General features: G+C 50.0%; 1 protein-coding gene across 1 annotated transcript; it reads left to right on the top strand.

Moving 5' to 3' along the window:
* Positions 1 to 693: 693 nt before the first annotated feature.
* Positions 694 to 18,829, top strand: ADGRG3 (adhesion G protein-coupled receptor G3). The gene is made up of 11 exons (XM_070386850.1): positions 694 to 838; positions 6,458 to 6,596; positions 8,121 to 8,267; positions 9,076 to 9,210; positions 9,737 to 9,779; positions 9,936 to 10,033; positions 10,190 to 10,302; positions 12,872 to 13,152; positions 13,361 to 13,454; positions 14,769 to 15,043; positions 17,527 to 18,829. Exons 1-11 carry the CDS (start codon positions 738 to 740, stop codon positions 17,637 to 17,639), a joined length of 1,539 nt encoding a protein of 512 aa, XP_070242951.1. The 5' UTR covers positions 694 to 737; the 3' UTR covers positions 17,640 to 18,829.
* Positions 18,830 to 21,790: the final 2,961 nt, after the last annotated feature.

Raw genomic sequence — 21,790 nt, 5'->3', positions numbered from 1 at the left:
GGCCAATGGGACTGAGTATCAGAGAGTTTAAGTAATTTATCTGAGGTCACACAGCTAGTGACCCGAAGCTTGCACTCCATCCCCTACCAGGTGAAAGCTGACCTCTGGTCCTGGAGTCTCCAACTAGCTGTTGACCTTGCTCAGTCATTCTGCTTCAGGGAGCCTCATTCTGCTGTATTTTCCACCTATACCAGGAGGTAGCCATGAAGGTTGTGCTGGGAATGTGGGAGAATGAGGCAAAACAAAACAGGTCATGTCTAAGAGTTACACCATGTGTCCCACTTGTGAAGGCTTTGAAAAGTCTGATGTGGAACAAATGCAAAAAAGCCAGGCAGACTCCCTGGAGGAGGCAGGAAAGGGTACTCGCACTAACATGAACCTTTATCTATAGTCATGTGCCAAGCCTTTTGTATGCACTTTCCCCGAAGTAGCCCACTGGCCCTGTGAGATGTTGGGGGGGTGGGTGGTGCGGCAGGGGCAGGATATTGTCTCCTTCACCTTGAAATCAAGGTCCAGGGAGGATATAAATCCATCTCAAGTTCACACAGTTGCTGTGGATGGATGGAGTTGGGGTTCTAGTCCACACCACTAGACTCTGGACCCTGAACTCCTCTACCCTCTGCCCTTGTGGTGCCTGTTCATGCAGAACATTCACATTTTGCATCCCTCCATTAGGTGAGGAAGATTCCACACCCAAATATGAAGAGCCAAGAAATGTCTGCCAGGGCTTCACCAATATGAACTCGTATGAAGACTTCGACCTTAACAGAACTGCTGGTTGCTTCTCAAAGTGTACACGGTCTCAGAAGAAACTCTGCCATCTGGGAAATTTGCAGAGGTAAAAGGCCCTCTGAGCTGGAGCAGGAATCTGGGCCTCTTCCATAAACATTTGAATTCTAGTTCTTTGTAGACATATGTTTTCATTTCTTTGGGAATGGAATTGCTGGGATATATAGTAAGTAAATGTTTAGCTTTATAAAAAACTGCCAAACTGCTTCTCAAAGTGGCTATATCATTTACTTTCCCATAAGCAGTATAAAAGGGTTGTAGTTTCAACACATTTTAACAATACTGTTGGTATTTTGGGTTATAGCCATGTCACTGAGTATGGATGGTATTTCACTATGGTTTTATTTGCATTTAGCAAATGACTAATGATGTTGAGTAACTTTTCATGTGCTTGTGTATTTTCTTTGGTGAAATTCAAATCTTCCTCTCTTTTAAAAAACTGGGTTGTCTTCTTACTACTGAGTTTTAAGAATTCTGGATACAAGTCCTTTATCAGATGTATGATTTGCAAATATGCATTCTCTCCCAGTATATGATTTGTTTTTTCATTTTCCTAACAATGCCTTTTGAAGATCAAAAGCATTTAATTTTGATAAATTCTAACTTAAATTTAAAACATATCAAAGAAATGTTCATCTAGCAAAGCTATAAAATTTTTCTTCTGCTCTAAGTTTTCTGCTCTAAGTGTATTGTTTGAAGTCTTATAATTAGGCTCAATTAGCATTTGAGGTTCATTTTTTGTACACAGTGTGAGACAAATGTCTAGCTTTATGTTATTGCCGTCATTTTACATTTAGATAGCTAATGGTTTTGGCACTATCTTTTTTTTTAATTAATTAATTAATTTATAGCTGCCCTGGATCTTTGCTGCTGCAAGGTAAGTGGTGGCTATTCTTCGCTGCACTGCGCAGGCTTCTCATTATGGTGGCTTCTCTTGTGTGGAGCATGGGTGTTCCACACCCGTGGAATATTCTGGGTGTTCGGGCTTCAGTAGTTGCAGCTCACTGGCCTAGTTGCCCTGAGGCATGTGTAATCTTCCTGGACCAGGGATCGATCGAATCCATGTCTCCTGCACTGGCAGGTGGATTCTTAACCTCTGGACCACCGGGAAGTCCAGTTTGGGCACTATTTATTAAAGAGATTATGCTTTCTTTATTGAATTGCATTTGCGAGGGCATTTCATTGAATGGCTAAATACTAGCTCCTGGAATGTCTTCTTCCCACTGAGATAGTAAACCAGAAACAAAACAACATCGATGGGGGCAAATATAGAGGTTAATGCATCCATGAAAGTCTTGAAAGAACCAGAAGTGATAATACCTGCCCTAACTCCATTTAACACACCATCAGTCAGGTGGGTCTTGGAGAATGACACGGACTGTCATAAACTTAATCAGGCAGTGAATCTAATTGCAGCTGCTGTCCCTGATGAGTATGTTTACACAAAGAAATCAACACAGACCCTCGCTATTGCTATGCGGCTATTACATGGCTAATGTTTTTTTTCTCCAAACCATTTTTCAAGGACTTCCAAAAGTAGTTTGCTTTTTGAAAAAGTTTTTGAAAAAAATTTTGGCTGTGCTAGGTCTTCATTGCAGCATATGGACTTTTCTCTAGTTGCGGTGAAAGGGCTTCCCATTGTGATATGTGGACTTCTTCTGCTGTGGAGCATGGGGTCAAGTGTGCTCGGGATTAGTAGTGTTACAGCACGTGGACTCTCTAGTGGCAGTGAGGGGGATTTAGTGGCCCCGAGGCATGCGGGGTTTTAGTTCCCCAACCAGGATTTGAACCTGAGAGTAGTGAAAGTGAAAGTTGCTCAGTCGTGTCCGACTGTTTGCAACCCCGTGGACTATACAGTCCATGGAATTCTCCAGGCCAGAATACTGGAGTGGGTAGCCTTTCCCTTCTCCAGGGGATCTTCCCCACCCAGGAATGGAACCCAGACCTCCTGTATTGCAGGCAGATTCTTTACCAGCTGAGCCACAAGGGAAGCCCAAGAATACTGGAGTGGGTAGCCTATCCTTTCTCCGGCAGATCTTCCCAACCCAGAAATCAACCCGGGGAATCCTGCTTTGCAGGATGCTTCTTTACCAACTGAGCTATGAGAGAAGATAGTTGAACCTGAGTCCCCTACATTGGAAGGTGGATTTTAACCACGGGACCACCAGAGAGGTCCCCGAAGTCGTTTCCTTTTACTTGGCAGAGCTAACAGTATATAGCCACAGTGTTTCCTCAGGGCCACATCAAGTCTCTTCACTGTCATAAGATAATTCACAGAGACCTCACTCATCCTGACATTCTACAAATTTCACTACATTGACAACATTGCTGATTAGATATGATGAGCAGAAAGCAGCAAGTAGTGAAGATGCTGTAGGAAGACACGTGTGAACCAGGAGATACAAGACAAACTCCCTAAGAATTCAGGGTCCCTGCACCTCAGTGAATCTCCTGGACATTCAGTGGACTAGAGAATATCAAGATGCCCCCTCCAAGGTAAAAGACAAGCTGTTGAACTTCACACCACTTACAATGAAAAAAAAAATGTACCATGAAAACAAACACAAGCAAAAAATTATCTCAATAGTTAATTTAGTATCAGACAAAGAAGATGACCCTTAAATAAGTGTCAGCTTTACAATTAAAAATTCAGGTATACATCTATGGAGAAGGGAATGGCAACCCACTCCAGTATTCTTGCCTGGAGAATTCCATGGACAGAGGAGACAATCCATGGGACCACATAGAGTTGGACAGAACTGAGTGACCACTTTCTTTTCACTTTCATTTATGCTTTAGAATTTCTGAATATATGTTACTTTCACAACTAAAACAATTTTTTTAAAGTGCTCTGAAAACCAGATCAGAAAATCTTCCCTCAAGAAAGTAAATTCATGGTCTGTTTTGTAAGGGAAAGGAATGTTTGGAATGCATGAGGTGAGCTATTTGTATTGTGAAATACAATTCTCTATTTTATTTGGTAACAATAAAAATCACAAAACTTCTTTGTTTAGATTTTTGAAAGATAAAAAGTAGCATCAATTGGTGTATCTCAGTCAATGGATTTGGACAGTCTCATCCCACTGTTTCTGGCTGGATTTCTAGTTGCCTGATCCATCCAATCTCATTTGCACATGTTTTCATGGATTATATTTTACAATATTTTTGTCCTGTGGTTTCCTTGGAGTTTTATTCCTTGGTGCTGTGCTAAGTCACTTCAGTTGTGTCTGACTCTTTGTGACCCTATGGACCATAGCCCAGCAGACTCCTCTGCCCATGGGATTCTCCAGGCAAGAATACTAGAGTGGGTTGTCATTTCCTTCTCCATGGGATCTTCCCGACCCAGGGATTGAACCAGAATCTCTTATGCCTCCTGCATTGGCAGATGTGTTCTTTACCACTAGCACCACTTGGGTAACTGTGACTATTCAAAAAACAATGTTGAAATAAAATTCTCCCTTTTGTCTCCCTTGCAAGCCCTCCGTAGCTACTCCTTTCCAGTAGCCTTGATCTGGCTCTATCTGCTCTTGTTCCACTTCTCTCTCATTGCTACTTCAGCCTTCACCTGTTTAAAATTACTTTTAAAACATGGGCAACACATCTTAGGACCCCTTGCTTAGGAAAAGGAACTCTGGCCAGAGAAATTTCAGCACCATGGATAGCACCAGTACAGGGACCAGGTTGGGAGGCGGGACTTGCCTCACCCCAACTTTCTAGCCCAGTGGTCCCCGAAGATTTTGGCACTAGGGACTGGTTTTGTGGAAGACAACCCCTCACCTCCTGCTGTACAACCCAGTTTCTAATGGTCCATGGACCAATACCCATCTGTGGCTCCCGGGACTGGGGACCCCTATTCTAGCCTATGGCAAGAGGGCTACAGTAAAATAAATGACAATTAAATTTGTGTTCTATGTATTTCCAATGCCAGTTCAGTTCCCATAAGTCAGTGTCCATAGAGCTAAGTCTTCAAAGGCTGAATTCCCTGTATTCACTTAGCCCTTAGTAATAAATGTGAATGAGCTCTCACACAGGGGCTTCCCTGGTAGTTCAACTGGTAAAGAATCTGCCTGCAATGCAGCAGACCCCAGTTTGATTCCTGGGTCAGGAAGATCTCCTGGAGAAGGGATAGGCTACCTGCTCCAGTATTCTTCAGCTTCCCTCATGGCTCAGATGGTAAAGAATCAACCTGCAACGTGGGAGGCCTGGGTTCAAACCCTGGGTTGGGAAGATCCCCTGGAGGAGGGCAAGGCACCCCACTCCAGTATTCTTGCCTGGAGAATCCCATGGACTGAGGAGCCTGGCGGGCTGCAGTCCGTGGGGTCACAAAGAGTCGGACACGACTGACAGACTAAGCACAGCCCTCACACCACACACTGATCATCCCACAGTTTCAACTACTCAGAAGACTTTCTCCAAAGAAGATTTACACAGACCAATGAGCACATGAAAATGTGCTCAACATCATTAGTCACTCAGATCAGATCAGATCAGTCGCTCAGACGTGCCCGACTCTTTGCAACTAGAGAAATGCAAGTTAAAACCGCAGTGAGATACCACTTCACATCCCCTAGGATGGCTATATTTGAAAATGAAACAAAACAAAGTGGAAAATACTAAGTGTTGGCAAGAATCTGGAGAGGTCCAAACCCTCATCCACTGGTGATGGGACTATAAAATGATGCAGCTAATATGGAAAACAGTTGAATAGTTCTGCAGGAAGTTAAACATAGAATTACCAGCAATTCTGCTCCCAGGTATCCACCCAAAAGAATTAAAAGCAAGTCTTCAGGGGCTTCCCTGGTGGTCCAGTGGTTAAGACTTTGCCTTCCAATGCAGTGGGTGTGAGTTCAATCCCTGGTCGGGGAGCTAAGGTCACACATGTCTCCTGGCCAAGAAACAATAACACAAGACAGAAACAACATTGTATCAAATTCAATAAAGACTTAAAAAAAAAAAAACCACCTCTTTAAACAAAAGCCTCTACATGAATACAAGCAGCTCTACTCACAACAGCCAAAAAGTGGAAACAATCCAAATGCCTATCAGTGGAAACATGTATAAACAAAAGGTGGTATATACATATGAAGTATATTATTCATCCATAAAAAGGAATGAAATGCTTACACATACTATAACATAGGTAAGCCTTGAAAACATACTAAGTGGAAGAAGCCAACAGACCTGATAGCACATACTTCCATTTATATGAAATATCCGAATAGGCAAACTCATAGATTAGTGGTTGCCAGAGCCTGGGCGAAGAGAAACTGCTTTATGGGCTCAGGGTTTCCTTTTAGGATGATGGACATTTCTGGAGCTAGATAGCAAAGATGATTTCAAATGTTGTGCATGTCTTTAATGCCACTGAATTGCACACTTTAAAATGGTTAAGATGACAAACTTTACATTGTAATGTATTTTGTTACCAAAAAAGAGAAACATGTACTCAGGGGGACCTCTGACTAGAATCCCTCAGAACCAGCATGAATCCCTCCCATGCACCCCTCTTCTCCTGCAGCATCACGGTCTTCCCTTTGATATCCCAGGTCACCCCTCCTACACCAAGAGCCTGATGATCGCTCTCCATGGTATTCCTCCTCCTGTCATCCAGGTGAGCGGACCAGGTGAGTGAGTGACTCAACCTGCAAGACCCTATTTTTCCTTGTAGATATTGGCTGAACTTCGAGACCTATCTGGTGGAGAGGAATCAGATGGACACATTGAATACGTCTTTTTTGACAGCGTTTGTCAAAAGCATCAACACCAGTGTCTCAGAAGACCTGTACTTCTCTCTGACCCCCTCTCAGGTGAAGACTCCCCCATCCCCTTTGTTGGGTTCTGGCCCTACTTTCCTCAGGCATGCTTTTCTGAGAGAATCATGGTCTGTGCTTGGTGTCCATCAACAGCTGTCCTTCCCATGTCACACTGGGTAGTTCTCTGCCACCTGGTTAGTGTGTGCTGGTGAGTTAACTGGGTGAGTGGATCCTGGTAACAGATTGTCCAGGGTGCTAGCATGAGACCTTCGGAAGATCGCCAAATTGAGAATCAGGGTTCTAGTCCTGGACTTTCTCCCACCTGACAAAGTGTCCTCAAGGAAATCCCCTCCCCTCTCTGGGCCCCTGAGTCCTCATCTATAAAATGAGCTTGAAGACTCCTCCAAAGTCTGACATTCCCATGAGAACTTCTAAAGGGTTAACAGGCAGACTCTGGATTCTGCCCCTAACTAGTTACTGTGATCTTGGGCAAAGTACTGAACTTTTCTGAGCCTCGGTTTCCCCATCTGTAAAATGGGGATGGTATTGCCCACTTTCAAGGTTATCAGACAGAGAAAATGTGATAACTTACAGGGAATATTTGGTGCAGTGAGGGCACAGCCTCCCTCCAGGCATAAAGCAGAGGGTGGAAGTTTGAGCAGCAGGAAAGTGGTCTGTCACTGAGAGACTTTTAGGTCAGCCTAGAGAAGGAGAGATGGAAGATGGAGGGGCCTTTCTCAACCCTTTATCACATCACCCTAGCAGCTGAGCCCTCTGCATGGGGTAGGCACCGGCCTCTGAAATCACCCACATGTCCTTTTGACAAGGTTCTGGGCTAGGAAGCAGAAAGTTGAGGCTCTCGGCTACAACACTTAGCTCCCCCTCTTTCCATGCCCATGGGTGCTTTTGAGGCAGGATCCAGTGGGACCAGGCTGCAGCCCCAGGGGAACAGTGAGGTCACAGAATGGACGAAACACGCTTGGCAACTACCCATGAAAATTTATTTTAATATTTTGACCATTCTTAGCTGTTACAAAATGTGTTGTTGGGTGGGAATGGATATCACATTCAATGTGAATTCTTGAATTCTTCCTCTTTGTCCTCACTGTCTCCCTTCCCGATGGCCTTTTGCTTTTCCTTTATATCTGAGTCAGAAACCAGACACTCTCACCCTAGCCCTATGTCAGCACAGCAGGGGTCAGAACGCTGGCCAAAAGCACTACCACTGACCCTTCCTCACACCTGCAAACTGACTTGTCCAGGTGTTTCCCCTTCATAATCCACTTTCAGCCTGCCTGACGGGTGGCCACAAGGACACCTTGCTGGCTCCATTCTCCATATTGGGAAAACTGAGGCTCCATAAGGGCTATGACTTGGCCAGGGGCTCACAGCCTGAACAGAGCATAGGTTGGACTGTGTCGCCAGGTGTCCCACCACTCAGAGCTGTTCTCGGACCCTGGTGCTGTCCCACCACCCAGCATACCTCAGGTTCTCCTTCCAGCTGGGGGAGGGGCAGGAACTGTGTTGGTGACTGGGCTCCTCAGGGAAAGACAGAAGTGGCTGGGTCTGTGGTTGCAGATTCCGAAGCAGGTGACCAAGGATGAGCACCAGCACCCTGACAGAGTCCGGCTGCCCAAGAGCCTTTTCGGATCCCTGAAGAGCGGCGGGCCGATGGTCCGGTTGGGCATAATTGTCCTGGACATCGGTCCAGGGAATGTCTTCAAGGTAAGGAGAGGCACAGGGTGGCTGAGATTCAATGCTGGGTTCACTGGGACATGCTTGCCCCCTCTGGAATCTTTGCTGAGGGACCCAGTGGGGATGAAGGAAGTGATGAACGTCTCCAGCCAAGGTCATCTAGACCCATGTCCTTAGAGTCTGGACTGCAGGGTCATGCTGGTTATTCCCACTTGGTATTTAGACACCACCTGCCCCCCATCAGTGTCTGTGGACTTGTATCTGTATCCCAAGTGAGTTCATGCCCTGTGTGCGTCCTTGTCCGTGCACAAGCATGCATCTCTTTTCTTATTCCTGATTACATACATAATCATGTATGTGCTGGTGTGACCATGTTCACACTAACATGCATGCGCATTCCCTTGCAAATGTGTACCAGGTATGCCCCAGAGGTGTGTCTGCACTCACACAGGGGCTTGTGCATCCCTGAGTGCTGGTGGGCAGGGGCTCCCCACTGTAGGCATCCACTGTCCTCCATCTCTTGTCTCATCTTCCTTCTAACCCTGTGCTCCAGTTAAGAGGGCAGAGGAGGCCTGGGGACCAGAAATAGACAGCTATCAGATAGACAGCATTGTGGCCATTCGGCCTAGAGTGTAGGGCCCGTCCTGGCACAGCCGGTGCAGATTCCAGGGAGCAGCAGGAAGAAGGTCGCCCATGACCCCTTTTCCCCTGGACCTCTGGCTCCAGACCTTTCCCTCCAGGCAAGGTGCACAAGCCCTAGAGGGTCCTAGGAGCCCCCACCAGTGTTGGGTCGGGGGAGCCCCTTGTGTAGCCTGGCTTCCCACGCATCCCTCCACAGGGCTCCCTGCTCAGCCGGGAGGACGGCAGCAGAGTGTTGAACAATCGCATAGTGGGCTTGACTCTGGGTCACATAAACGTCACCGAACTGGCTGAGCCTTTGGAGATCACCTTCTCCCACCAGTACCAGCCCCCCGTGAGTCCCCCACCCTGGCCTGGCAGTTCCCGAGGGGCACATGGGCAGGTGGGCATCCCCAGGCATATAGACAGACACGCAGGGGACTCTGCACCCTCCTACCCTCCCACATCCACCTGGGAGAAGCCATTAGGACCAGACACACAATTGTGCCCATGGATACATGTCCAGCCTATGCATGCATGTCCTCCCAACATGCTCCACTCACGTGCTCCCAGAGGGGCCCGGTGGACCTGGGAAACCCACATGCACACACACGGCTTTGCACATCTGCTCACATGTGCGTGCCCCTAAAGGAGCCCCCAGATATACGCCCCTCCCACCCACACCAATCCACACCCCACACGCTGACCTGGGATACATCAAATGCTTCAAATGTGGTTCCTATGTGACCACAGGCTGAGCCTTGCTTCCACCTAATGCAGGCACATGCTGAGACACGGAGCACCCCCCCTCTCCCCTCACCCTCCTCTCCCCGCTCCCAGTCACCCCTGCCTCGCCCCTGTCTCCCACTCTCTGGTTTTAGAACATGAACCTCAGCTGTGAATTCTGGGATGCGACTAAAGGTAGGGCCTGGAGGACCTTCCCCGGGTAAGATGAAGGGAGGGTAAGGGTAAGTCGGACTCCAACAGCAGGGCCGTCCCCTCTTCCTTTCCTCTCCGGACCTCTCTCTTCCCTTTTCCTGCCCTCCCCTCTGCTGTGCTCCCTCTCCTTCTCCCCTGGGTCATCAGGAGACTGGTCTTCCAAGGGCTGCTCCACAGAGGTCGGAGTCCGCAGGACTGTCTGCCGCTGTGACCACCTGACCTTCTTCGCCCTGCTGCTGGTAATAGTGCCCCCTCCCCGACCATCCCAGCAATTCCAGAAATGCCAAGGCTCCTGGGCCAGGGAACAGGGTGGCTGTGGGCAGGGGCCAGGCCTTTGGGGTGTGCGGGCCTGGCCTCCAGTTGATAGGATTCTCGTTCGGGGGAATCACCCACAGAGGCCAATCTTGGATGAGGCCACCGTGAGGGCCCTCATACACATTTCCCAGGCTGGCTGTGGAACGTCCATGATCTTCCTGGCCTTCACCATCGTCCTCTACGTTGTCCTGAGGTGGGTCACCCTGCCCAGCCCCACCCCCCATCTCCTTCCTGCCCTCAAGGACAGCAGCAGGGTAGGGTAGAAACCAACAGAGCAGTGTTAATCCTGTGTTATACTCATATTTTCTCCAAACCTCAGCTTCCTCATCTATAAAATGGGATTGGAGGCTGAAAAGTGTCTGGCTATTTCAGTTACAGGTGGCAGAAACTCAACTCAAATTGACTTAAAATAGATAACACATGGTTCACGGGATTGAAAAACCCAAGGTGATCTCATTTCAGGTGATGCTGGATCCAGGTGCTCAAAAGACGTCCCTGGGACTCCGTGTCCCTCTGATTCTCACCACTTCGCTTTCTCCTTTGTCAGTCATGTCAGGCAACTCCTAGGGGAGCCCCAGGCTAGCATCATAGCTTCTCAGCTGCCTAAACAGCTAATCTTCTGAACTAAGCCTCAGAATTGAAGTCTCTAAAAAAACTTTATTTTGAAATAATTATAGACTAACAGGAACTCGCAAAAATAGTACCTAGAGTCCCAGTTCCTTCATCCAGCTTTCCTCAGTGATGACATTTTCTATAACTGTGAAAGTGAAAGTGAAGTCGTGTCTGACTCTTTGCAACTCCATGGACTGTAGCCCACCAAGCTTTCCATCCATGGGGTTTTCCAGGCAAGAAAACTGGAGTGGGTTGCCATTTCCTTCTCCATCTAAAACTGTAGTAGAGTATAAATCCAGGAAATTGATATTGGCACAGCACTGCTCTTTGGAGAAGGAAATGGCAACCCGCTCCAGTATTCTTGCCTGGAAAACTCCATGGACAGAGAAGCCTAGGCGGGCTACTATCCATGGGGTCTCAAAGAGTCAGATGTGAATGAGCAACTAACACACACACACACACAGCAGCTAACGAGAATACAGAGCTCATTCAGTTTTCACCATTTTCCACATGCATTCAATTGTGTGTGTGTGTGTGTGTGTATGTGTGTGTGTGTGTGAGCATGTTTGCACATACTGACAGGACTGGCTAAATCATTTGCAGGGCCCAGTCCAAAATGAAAACACGTAGCCCCTTGTTCAAAAATCATTAAGAATTTCAAGATGGTGGCAACAAAGCATTAAAACAAGCATAGAGCCCTTCTGAGTGCAGGGCCCTGCAGAGATCACACCCCAAAGAAGCTGAGCCTGTGCATGCCCTGTGTGTGTGTGTGTGTGCGTGCGTGTGTATTCAGTTTTGTCCCTGTACTGCAGAGTTGAGTCTCACTGGTGTAACTTAGACCATGTGCCCGTGACTTAACAGGCCCACTGCAGTGAAAGGATGGATGACACTGATTGGTCAGGCCAGATCACATGCCTGCTCTTGGGTCTGAGGTTCATGGCTGAGAGTGGGGAAGGGTACTCCTTGGGGAAACCCAGGGCTGTTCCTGGAAGAAGGAGGAGCAGGGACAGCAGAAGCTGCTGTAGCCGGTCCCAGGCTCTCCCAGGCCCTAGCCATGGCTGAGGGACCCAAAGGAACTTCTGCTGAAGGAACCCGTGGGAGCAGCCCCATGCCTGGCCTTCTGACCCATGACTGGCTTGGAGCAGCCCTTGGTCTCCTGACTCCCAGTCTGGGCCCTCCCATTGCCCTTCTCCACATGCTGGTGCTGCTTTTCTGGGGAGCTGTGGCCCCCACCAGCTCCACCCCCCATCTCAGACCAAACGATGAGTGTAAGTGGTACCACCCCTGCCCCCATCCCCAAGCCCTGGCCCAGGACACTGCCTTCATCCCCAACAAGCTGAGCGTGACTTGCCAGCTGGTTGCCCTGCTGGACCCTGAGAGAAGTGTTTGGAGTGCCAGGAGGAAGTGTCAGTATCTCCCAAGGGTAGGGCCTGGCATCTCAGGTGTGGTGGACGTTATCCCTCATGCCCCCTCCCGGCAGCCCTAAGGGCCCATCCCTCGAGTGAGAGTCCTGCAGGAACTGATTGGCTAGGAAAGTGCAGTGAGCTCCACAGAGCAGGCGTGGAGCCGTGGGCTGAGAGCCTGGAGCCCCTGTCCTGCTCTGTGACTCTGAGTCCCTGTCTATCTCTGAGCCTCATCTCCTTACAATTTCTAGGCCTCGGGCATCCACGTGCCATCCATCCAGTCACTCAACTAATGCAGGGCCTCCTCCTGCTTATTGTGCTAGGCCCAAGGTCACAGCATGGAGAGAGATGGAAATAAGGGTCAGGAGAGTTACACCGCACTCACTTCTGGGAAACTTCCACCTAAGCCTGGGATAAGTGGCCTTTAGAGACAGCCTTCACAGGAGGAAACATCCAAGGAGGGTTTTGAAGGTGGAGCAGGGAAGCTGAGAGCAGAGGGAAGAGCATGGGCAAAGTCTGGGAGCTGTGGAGAAGCAAACGGCATTCAGAGTTTCAAGTTGTGCAGTTTGGCTCAAGCATGGAGTCAAGGAATGAAGCCAGAAAGGTCCAGAACCCACAGGGTCCTGCAGGTCATGAGAGAGCCCCTGGACTTGAACCAGAGGGTGCTCACACTGGCAGAGAAGTGGACCAGAGGTGGTCAGATGGGGAGGTCTGAATAACCTTCTTCACTAGCCCTTCTTGCCCTAGGTTCTCCCGGCAGAGGTTCAAGTCTGAAGACGCCCCCAAGATCCATGTGGCCCTGAGCATCAGCTTGTTTCTCTTAAATCTGGCCTTCTTCCTCAATGTGGGGCAACGCCTGAAGGGGTCCAACACTGCCTGCTGGGCCCGGGGGGCCGTCTTCCACTACTTCCTGCTCTGTGCCTTCACCTGGATGGGCCTGGAAGCCTTCCACCTCTACCTGCTTGTCATCAAGGTCTTTAACACCTACTTCAGCCACTACTTTCTGAAGCTGAGCCTTATGGGCTGGGGTAGGTGTCTCCTGGCCAGGCAGAGGGTTGGCTGGCTCTGTCTGGATGAGGCCAGAAGGGGACCAGCCTTGGGGAGGGCCATGGGCAGTGGCAGCTCCCACTCTGATTAGCTCCTAGCTCGAGGGATCGACGGTGAGAGGGGGATGTGAAGGAGGACGTGCCAAGGGAGCCTCAGCGACACCATACGTCCTTCCCTCCTCGCCCCTAGTCCTGCCTGCCCTAATAGTCATCGGTACTGGGATCGCCAACAGCTACGGCCCCTACTGCATCCGTGATGAGAAGAACGTCATCACACTGGAGCTGTGAGTGGTGGCTATGGGAGTCGGGGTGACCTCAGGGCCCTGGGGGCACAAATTAGGGCCAGAAGGAGGTGGGAAGAGGGGAGAATCCCGAGAAGAGAGTAAATCAAGGCCGGATCCTCAGATCCAGCTAGCTCATGGCCTGGAGGGGTAAACTCCAGAGAGGAAGGACAAGGAGAAGGGGCTGAGAAGGGGAGAGGACTGGACCAGGAGGCAGGACGCCCTGCTCCAGCCTGCGGCACCACCAGCCTCTATAGTACCTTTGGGAAATTTTTAAAAGGTACCCCCTTTATCCCTCTGACCTGCCATGCCAGGTGCCCAGCCTGGTGAGTGCAGGGTGAGCTGGATTTCAGCCTCCACCTGACCCCCCGCCAGGTGCCCTTGTGCAGGGCACAACTCTCCAGTGCTTGTAGCAGCTCTGGTTCTATGCAGACTCTGCCTCTGAGTTGCTGTGTGACCGTGGGCAAGTTCGTCCCCTCTCAGAGCCTGCGTCTCCTCATCTGTACAATGGGGGTTGATCACACCTGCTCTGGGGCCTCTCACCCCTGCAGTACAGGGAACAGTGGAGCCAATTTGAGTCTCTCTCAGGGCTCCCACCTGAGACCCGTGACTCTGTGCTAAGAAGAGTTGGCGGGGCCTTGGTGCTGTGCCCAGGGCCTCGAATGCAGAGTCCCAGGGGCCAGACGGGTAACATAAATGCATGCAGCGGCCTGGGTGGGCACGGCCGCAGACCGGCAATCACACAGCGGCCTAATTGGCAGTTGATTACTGTCCCTCAGGAGGGTGTCCACAGAGCTGCCAGCTGTACGGTTTTATAAGAGAAGCAGAAATTGGCATAGTTAGGGAATTCCCTGGTGGTCCAGTGGTTAGGACTTGGTGCTTTCACTGCCAGTGCCTGGGTTCAATCCCTGGAGGGGGAACTAGGATCGAACCCAGGTCTCCTGCATTGCAGGCCGATTCTTTACCATCTGAGGCTCCAGCAAAGCCCAAGATCCCATAAGCCAAGTGGAATCTGGATGTATATGCCAAACCTTTCACTTTTAAAAGGGTGTTCCTTAATTCAGTTTTTTTTTTTCCCCAATATAAGGTGGGGTGAACAAAACATGCCTTTGGGACCAAATTGGCCTTTTGTGCCCACTGGTCTGAAGGGATAGCAACCTGGAGCCTTATGACATCCCCTCTCCTGGGAGAGCAGGGGAAGGATGGATGGACATGTGGGCGGTGCATCTTAGTCAGAGAAGAACAGGCTGGGGAGACTGCCCGGGGCTTGCTCTCAGGGGACTTCCTCTGGTCCCAACGGCCATCCATCTCCTCCAGGTGCTGGTTCCGTGAGAAAACTGCCCTCTACGTCACCGTGTACGGCTACTGCCTCATCATTTTCCTCTTCAGCGCGGTGATCCTGAGCCTGGTGTCCTGGAAAATCTTTACTCTGTCGAGTGCCACAGCGGGCAAGGAGAAGGGGCAGCACTGGAAGGGGGTCCTCACCCTGCTGGGCCTCTCGTGCCTGGTGGGCCTGCCGTGGGGACTGGCCCTCCTCACGTCCCTGGGCCAATTCACGGCCTATGTCTTTGCACTGTTCACCTCTCTGCAAGGTGAGGCTCCTGGGCTAGGGAGGAGACGGGCTGCCTTCCTGCACCAGAGGGTGTTGGGGGGCTTTGGGGGAGGGTGTAGCTAGCAAGAAACAGGATTCTACTCAGGCTAGCTCAAATCAAGGGTTGTTGTTGTTTAGTCGCTAAGTTGAGTCTGATTCTTTTGTGACCCCATGGATTGTCACCCACCAGGTTCCTCTGTCCATGGGATTTTCCAGGCAAGAATACTGGAGTGGGTTGCCAGTTCCTTCTCCAGGGGATCTTCCTGACCCAGGGATCAAACCCACACTTCCTGCATTGGCAGGTGGATTCTTTACCACTGAGTCACCAGGGAGGCCCAGTGGTACTCAAGGGTACTGATTTTAAATATCCAAGGCTTCCCCAAGGACCCCAGGGTAGAAAGACTGGCTGACTTCATGGGAGCTGATAGCAGGGTCAAGAACAGCCACCAAAACCAAAGCAGATACTTGCTCCATCTTTTTCTCCAGAGTCACAAGAAGTCTCTCACCTTCTCTTTGTGGTAACTTTTTCCCTCCACTGGCCCATTCTTACCCATGGTCTCCAACTGGCTGCCCAAGATGACCACCTCATCCCTATGTCATCTTCCCAGTCTGCTAACCGTGGTCTGGTTCAGTCTTTTCTATGTTCTTAGGAGAGTCAAGGATCTGACTGGGCCATCAGACGTCCATCTCTGGTCCAGTCATCTGTGGCCAGGAGAGCAAGATCCTGTGATGTGATGGCTATGTAACATGAACAGAGTCTGTGGAGGCGGGAAGGAAATGATTAGTGGAGGAAATGGTAGATAAGCCTGCTCCCTGCCCCCGCAGAATTTTTCCTCCCATATCCAGCAAAGGGGCAGGTACTCAGGGTACATGTGGGGCAGGGTTTCCCTGCCTGCACCTGTCCCGTTTCCTCCTCATACTTCTGTTTCATACACACAACTTAAAGAAGTATATCATAGCCCGACTGTGAGGGAAAACAGCCCGGAGAGGAACAGCAAGTGTGGCTTTGACTCACAGTCTCATCCTGTCCAGAGCAGTCACTAGGGACGCAGGGTGTCTAGATCCAGTGGGTGCAAACCCACAGGAGCAAAGCTGGCTCCCAATGCCTCACGAGACTGCATGGCAACATGGTTGGCCGCCGCTTGGGCTCAGGGCGTTGGCAGCATGGGTACAAGCAGTTCTTGTTGTTTAGTTGCTAAGTCATGTCCAACTCTTTCCTGACCCTGTGGACGGTAACTCGCCAGGCTCCTCTGCCCGTGGGATTTCTCAGGCAAGAATACTGGAGTGGGTTGCCATTACCCTCCAGGGGATCTTCCTGACCCAGGGATCAAACGTGCATCTCCTGCATTGGCAGGCGGATTCTTTACCACTGAGCCACCTGGGAAACTCGGGGAGAGGCAGACCTAGGTTCAAATCCTGCCTCCCCTCACCACCTCAACAACTCATTCAGCTCCTCAGATCCTTGTCATCTGTACAGTTGGGATTATCCCAGTACTTTTCTCACCAGATCTCATGATGAATACCTGAGATAATGTGTGTGTGGGACACAGTAAGCCTTCAATATGTGGGAACTATGTTAACAACAGAGTCATTATTATTAGGCCATCAGAGACTGGCCCTAGATGAAGACTCATGAGTCCACATCTGAGAAGTCTCAGGGGTTAAGGTTTGGGGGCAAGTCTTGAAACTGTGGATTGTCATTCTTTCTGAGGTTACCCATTATAGCTAAACCTGAACACTTCACCGCACTGAGGTTTTTCCACTGACTGTGAGTAACTCAGTATTTCTCTCTTTCTCACAAACAGAGCCCTCAGCCTACTTTAACTACCCTTGAAGTCTTTTCAATATATTTTTTAACAAGTTTACTTTTTTTTTATTGTTGCCTGTGCTGGGTCTTCATTGCCGCACACAATCTCTTTGTTGTGGTGTGTGAAGTTTTTTAGTTGTGGCACACAGGCTTTGTTGCCTGGTGGCATGTGGGATCATAGTTCCCTGACCAAGAAACCTGTGTCCCTGCATTGGAAAGCAGATTCTTTACCACTGGATCACCGGGGAAGTCCTCTCAATACTTCTGCTGTTGTATAGGGTTTTAGTTCTAAATTTCTTTTAAAAACCCCAAAAGATTTTTACTTCTCCCTCAATGTCTGTACTTACTACAGTTTTCATACCTCACACCTTCCCTCTTGATGAAGCGCATCCTGGAATAACTGTTTATAAGAAGGACAGTGGTCGTTGTTTCGTATGGTTGAAAATCTCTTCATTTCGGCCTTTGTTATATCTGATAGATATGTATACAGATTTTATTTCAAGGACTGGCTTTCATTCCCAAGATATTGATTAGGTCCTTTTTCAGGAATAGATTTCATCTCGGGGGCTGATGTTTCTGTACATTCTTGAACTTTTACAGTGGAGCGGTTTTGCCTCTGGGCAGCCGCCAGCCCCGGCCCTGCCCCAGGCTCACTGAGGCTTTCTCCTCTCTGACAGGTGTCTTCATCTTCTGCTGGTTCATTGTCCTCTACTGCCCAAGCCAGAGCACCGTGACCTCATCTTCTGGCACTGCCCGGGTTGACCATGCCCAGACCGTGTCTCATGAATAGAGGAAGGCCATGTGGCCAGGCCGGGCCCGCCCTGCACTCTGGACTCAGCTCTAATTCGCCGTGTGACCTGGGGGTGGTGGGGAGGGGGTGCCTGCCTCCTGGGCCTCAGCGCCTTTCTCCGCACAATGTGACTGGGGAGCCAGGGGATGGGAAATACGTTGGGCCATGTTATCTCAAAGGTCTTATTCAGATACACCTACGGGTCTGAGAGTTCACAGATCCAGGACGGCAGGAGTCTCAAGTCCCTGTGATCCTGAGACCCCTGCCGGTACAAAGTGACACCCTCACCCTGCCCCCACACCCACCACCCGCCCTCAGAGCAAAACGGCCTTCTAGTCTCAGAAAGCCTGAGTTCCAATAAGGAGGTCGGTCCTTCCCAGTCGCTCCCCTTCCTCCCTTCCCCTCATCACTGCCCTCCCACAGCTCCATCCTTGGGCCGCCTGTACCTGAGGGGACACTCAGGGCCACCGCCCGCTCAGGCGTGGGGGGCTCTTGTGAACTGGAGGTTTGTTTTGAGGGGGTGGGGGGGGGTTGCTCCTCCTCTGGTCTCACCTGGTCTCAGCCACTCTCTCCAGGGCCCATCCTCACAGAGGTCCCCTTGCCGCTCAGGGGCGCTGGGAGCCCCTCAGGTGCTGGGGACCCTGAATATCAAGGAATGCCACTTACTCAATAGGTGGGCTACCTCAAGCAGTCCCCAGTTCCACCTCTGACTGCCTCACGGGTGGCCCTGATACCGACCAGGGTCCTTGGCCTTTCTCAATCAACAGACATTGATGGGAGGCCAGACGAGAAATTCAGGCAAGGCTTTACTGGGGCCGCTGCTGCAGAAGGGGAAAGTGAGAATTAACAACAGGTTGCCTTGCTTGCTCACTCCCTGAGGGCAGGGGTGGTGAAGCCGATTCCTTTCATGGGGTGAGGGTAGGGATATGTCCAGGGGTTTGGCTGGAAGCCTAGCTTAGGTGGTTTGCCCATCCTTCTGGTGGTGCTGAGTACAGGGGGCATGCACAGTACCCAGCTTTTTTTCCCCAACACCCTGTTTTTATTCCTGGCTCTTCAGAAGTGGCATTAGGGACTTTTTTAGTTTTTTGTTTTGTTTTGTTTCTTTTGTCCAGAATTGGCCCAACTGCACATGCACGCAGTTATTTCTAGTCCCATATAGCTTCTCTGCATTTTGTTGCTGGAGAAGAGGTCTGCCCAGGTTGCAAACATTGCAGCAAAGGGTCCCAGGTCCCAGCTGGTCTCAGGTGGACTGACCTCTGACCTGCTGTCTTGGTGGGGGTGGAGGGCATAAGGTTCAGGGCTCAGCACACCTGAGGGCCGAGGAGCCAGTGCGGGGGGAGGGGGGTTGTGAACAGAGAGAGGATGGACATTTCTTCTGGCATCCAAGCTCCCATAGTGCCAGGGGAGTGCCTCAGGCCAGACCCAGCTGGGTTTGTCACTTCCAGTGGCTGGGCTTGGTTTTGAAACCACTGGTTTCCTCAGTAGGAAACAAAAAAGAGGCAGAGACAGTAGAGATAGACACGGATATAGAGAGATGGAGAGATAGAGAGAGACAGAAAGATAAACCGAAAGAAAGATGAACAGATAAACTGACCCAAAGAAAGAAAACAAAAGGAGAGATAGACAAATGCAGGGACACGCTGGCCTCCTGGGCCGGTCCGACCAGGAGGGCGGGGCGCTGGCGTCCACCCCTCTCTTCTGCCCTACACTGCACCTCACCCAACTTACTGTTCAGCCTCACTCTTCAACCCCCACCCTCCCCAGTGTGCTTTGCAGAAAGTCTAGCACCTTCCACAGGTGAGAAGTTATTATTATTAGAGCCTCACTACAACCCCTGGCTGCCAGTCAATTTGCTCCCCACAAATGCCCTGGACTTGGATTTCCCTTCTCCCTCCTCCCACTCAGCAAACAGATGAAAGAAAGGAAGCCCAGGACCCTGGCTTTATGCAAATCACTGTGTTCCTAGAAGGGAAATCTTAAGAGTGTGGACACTGCAACAGTTGAGCCACGTTATCAGTTTTTGGGGACAAACTTGGTGGGTTTCAGGGCTTATCTTCATAGACGTCTGTTTCTCACACCGAAGTTCTCAGCAACCTTACCCCAAAGTCTCAGAGCTAGTAGCCTGTCCTCAGGAAGAATGGCTGCTTCAGTGTCTGACAGGCCTGGCTTCAAATCCTAGCTCTGCTATTTAGAGGCTGGGTGACCCTGAGCCTGTCACCACACCTCTCTGAACCTCAGATTCACCCTACGTAAGATGGGGCTTGTTGAGTCTTATGTGTGCACGCTCGGTTGCTCAGTCATGTCCACCTTTTTGCGACCCCATGGACTACAGCCTGCCAGGCTTCTTGGTCCATGGGATTTTCCAGGCAAGAATACTGAAGTGGGTTGCCATTTCCTACTCCAGGGGATCTTCCCAACCCAGGGATCGAACCTGGGTCTCCTACTTTGGCAGGTGAATTTTTTACCACTGAGCCACTTGGGAAGCCCATTGAGTCTTAAGTGAGGTGGTCAAAGTGAAGTGCCCGACATTAAGTCAGCAGGAGTTAGTTTGCTCCATGAGAAACCCCTTGGCCTAAAGAGAAGACTCATTGGAAAAGACTCTGATGCTGGGAGGGATTGGGGCAGGAGGAGAAGGGGACGACAGAGGATGAGATGGCTGGATGGCATCACTGACTCGATGGATGTGAGTTTGAGTGAACTCCAGGAGTTGGTGATGGACAGGGAGGCCTGGCGTGCTGCAATTCATGGGGTCACAAAGAGTCGGACATGACTGAGCAACTGAAATGAGCTGAACTGAAAGCAAATTGTGAGCTTCTGCAACCTGTTTGTTAACTAGGAGGATATGAAGTTCAAAGCTCCCTTTTATCAAGAGGGAGGGGACATATGTATACCTATGGCTGATTCATGTTGATGTTTGTCAGAAACCAATCCAATATTGTAAAGCAATTATCCTTCAATTGAAAATAAATACATTTTTTTAAAAAAAGGCTCTCTTCCAGATTCCTTGCACAGCTCTGCCAAGTGAACCAGCCCTGGGTGGGGAGGAGGAAATTGAGCCCAGAGAGGCCCAGCAATCCCGCCCAAGACCACCCTGAAAGCTGGCCCGACACTAGAGCTGGGGGCTCCGGGGGTTTAGAGTTATTACCTTGTCCCTGACCTCCGAGTCTCAAGGGAAATCCTGGACAGTGGTTTTTTCTTGCCTTTTCCTTGCTTTCTCACTTAAGACATGCTCAGTGGGATGCGGGACGGATAGAACCACAAACCCTGGATGGGCGGGGTTTCCAGGTGCAGTTGGGGAAAGCTGAAGGGGTGCCTAGCTAACAGCAGAGATGTCCTGTTTGCTGATTGGCTCTCCACCCCAGGGCCAGGCAGTGGCAGAGGGGCTGGGGTCCCTCACTGCTTGAAGTCACTGCAAAAGTGGCTCCAAGCACCAAGTTGAGCACATGCTAAGGCCAGGGAGGGCTATGGCGAAAAAACACCCCAAGGTCCACCTAGACAGACGAAGTTCTCCTGTCACTGATACATCCAAAGGACAACCTAGGAGGTGGACAGCCTGATGGTCAAAAGCACGAACTCAGAGGTCAGCCTGCTTGGTCCAGGTTCTTTGCCTTGGACCAATTCCTCACCTACTGAATCTGCAATGCAGGGATAACGGCAGCTGCCTGACAAAGCTGATGATTACATGAGATACCGGCTAAGAGGGCTGCCCACCTAACACAGTGTGACTGTGACTAAGCCGGAACTCGGCTTTGGCTGACACCTTATCAGGCCGTAGGCGGCAGTGGTCATCTGTGTGCTGCAGGAAGGGTGTCCCCTCATCGTGGTTCCCTGCCAGGTTCTCTCTGTTCTGTCCCGGATTCTTCTTTCCTAATACTTTTTCATTACAATGTAATAAATAGGTAGGAAGTAAGAAGACCTACTTGCTTCATGCTTTCAGAGAAGTAATTTAATATCAAAAGATAAAAATTGTTTGCAAATTGATCTACAAATACAGTGTAATTCCAATAAAGGTTCTAAGTCATTTTTAAGCTTTCTGAAACTTATTATAAAATTTATATGAAAGGGTCTCCTTGGTGGCCCAGTGGTTAAGAATCTGCCTGGCAATGCAGGGGGTGTGGGTTCGATTCCTTGTCCAGGAAGATCATTTGCCC

The sequence above is a fragment of the Bos mutus genome, chromosome 18 (genome assembly GCF_027580195.1).
Source record: "Bos mutus isolate GX-2022 chromosome 18, NWIPB_WYAK_1.1, whole genome shotgun sequence".
Lineage (NCBI taxonomy): Eukaryota > Metazoa > Chordata > Mammalia > Artiodactyla > Bovidae > Bos > Bos mutus.
Note: the sequence above shows the minus strand (reverse complement) of the source record. Positions and strands in the feature narration are given on the sequence as shown.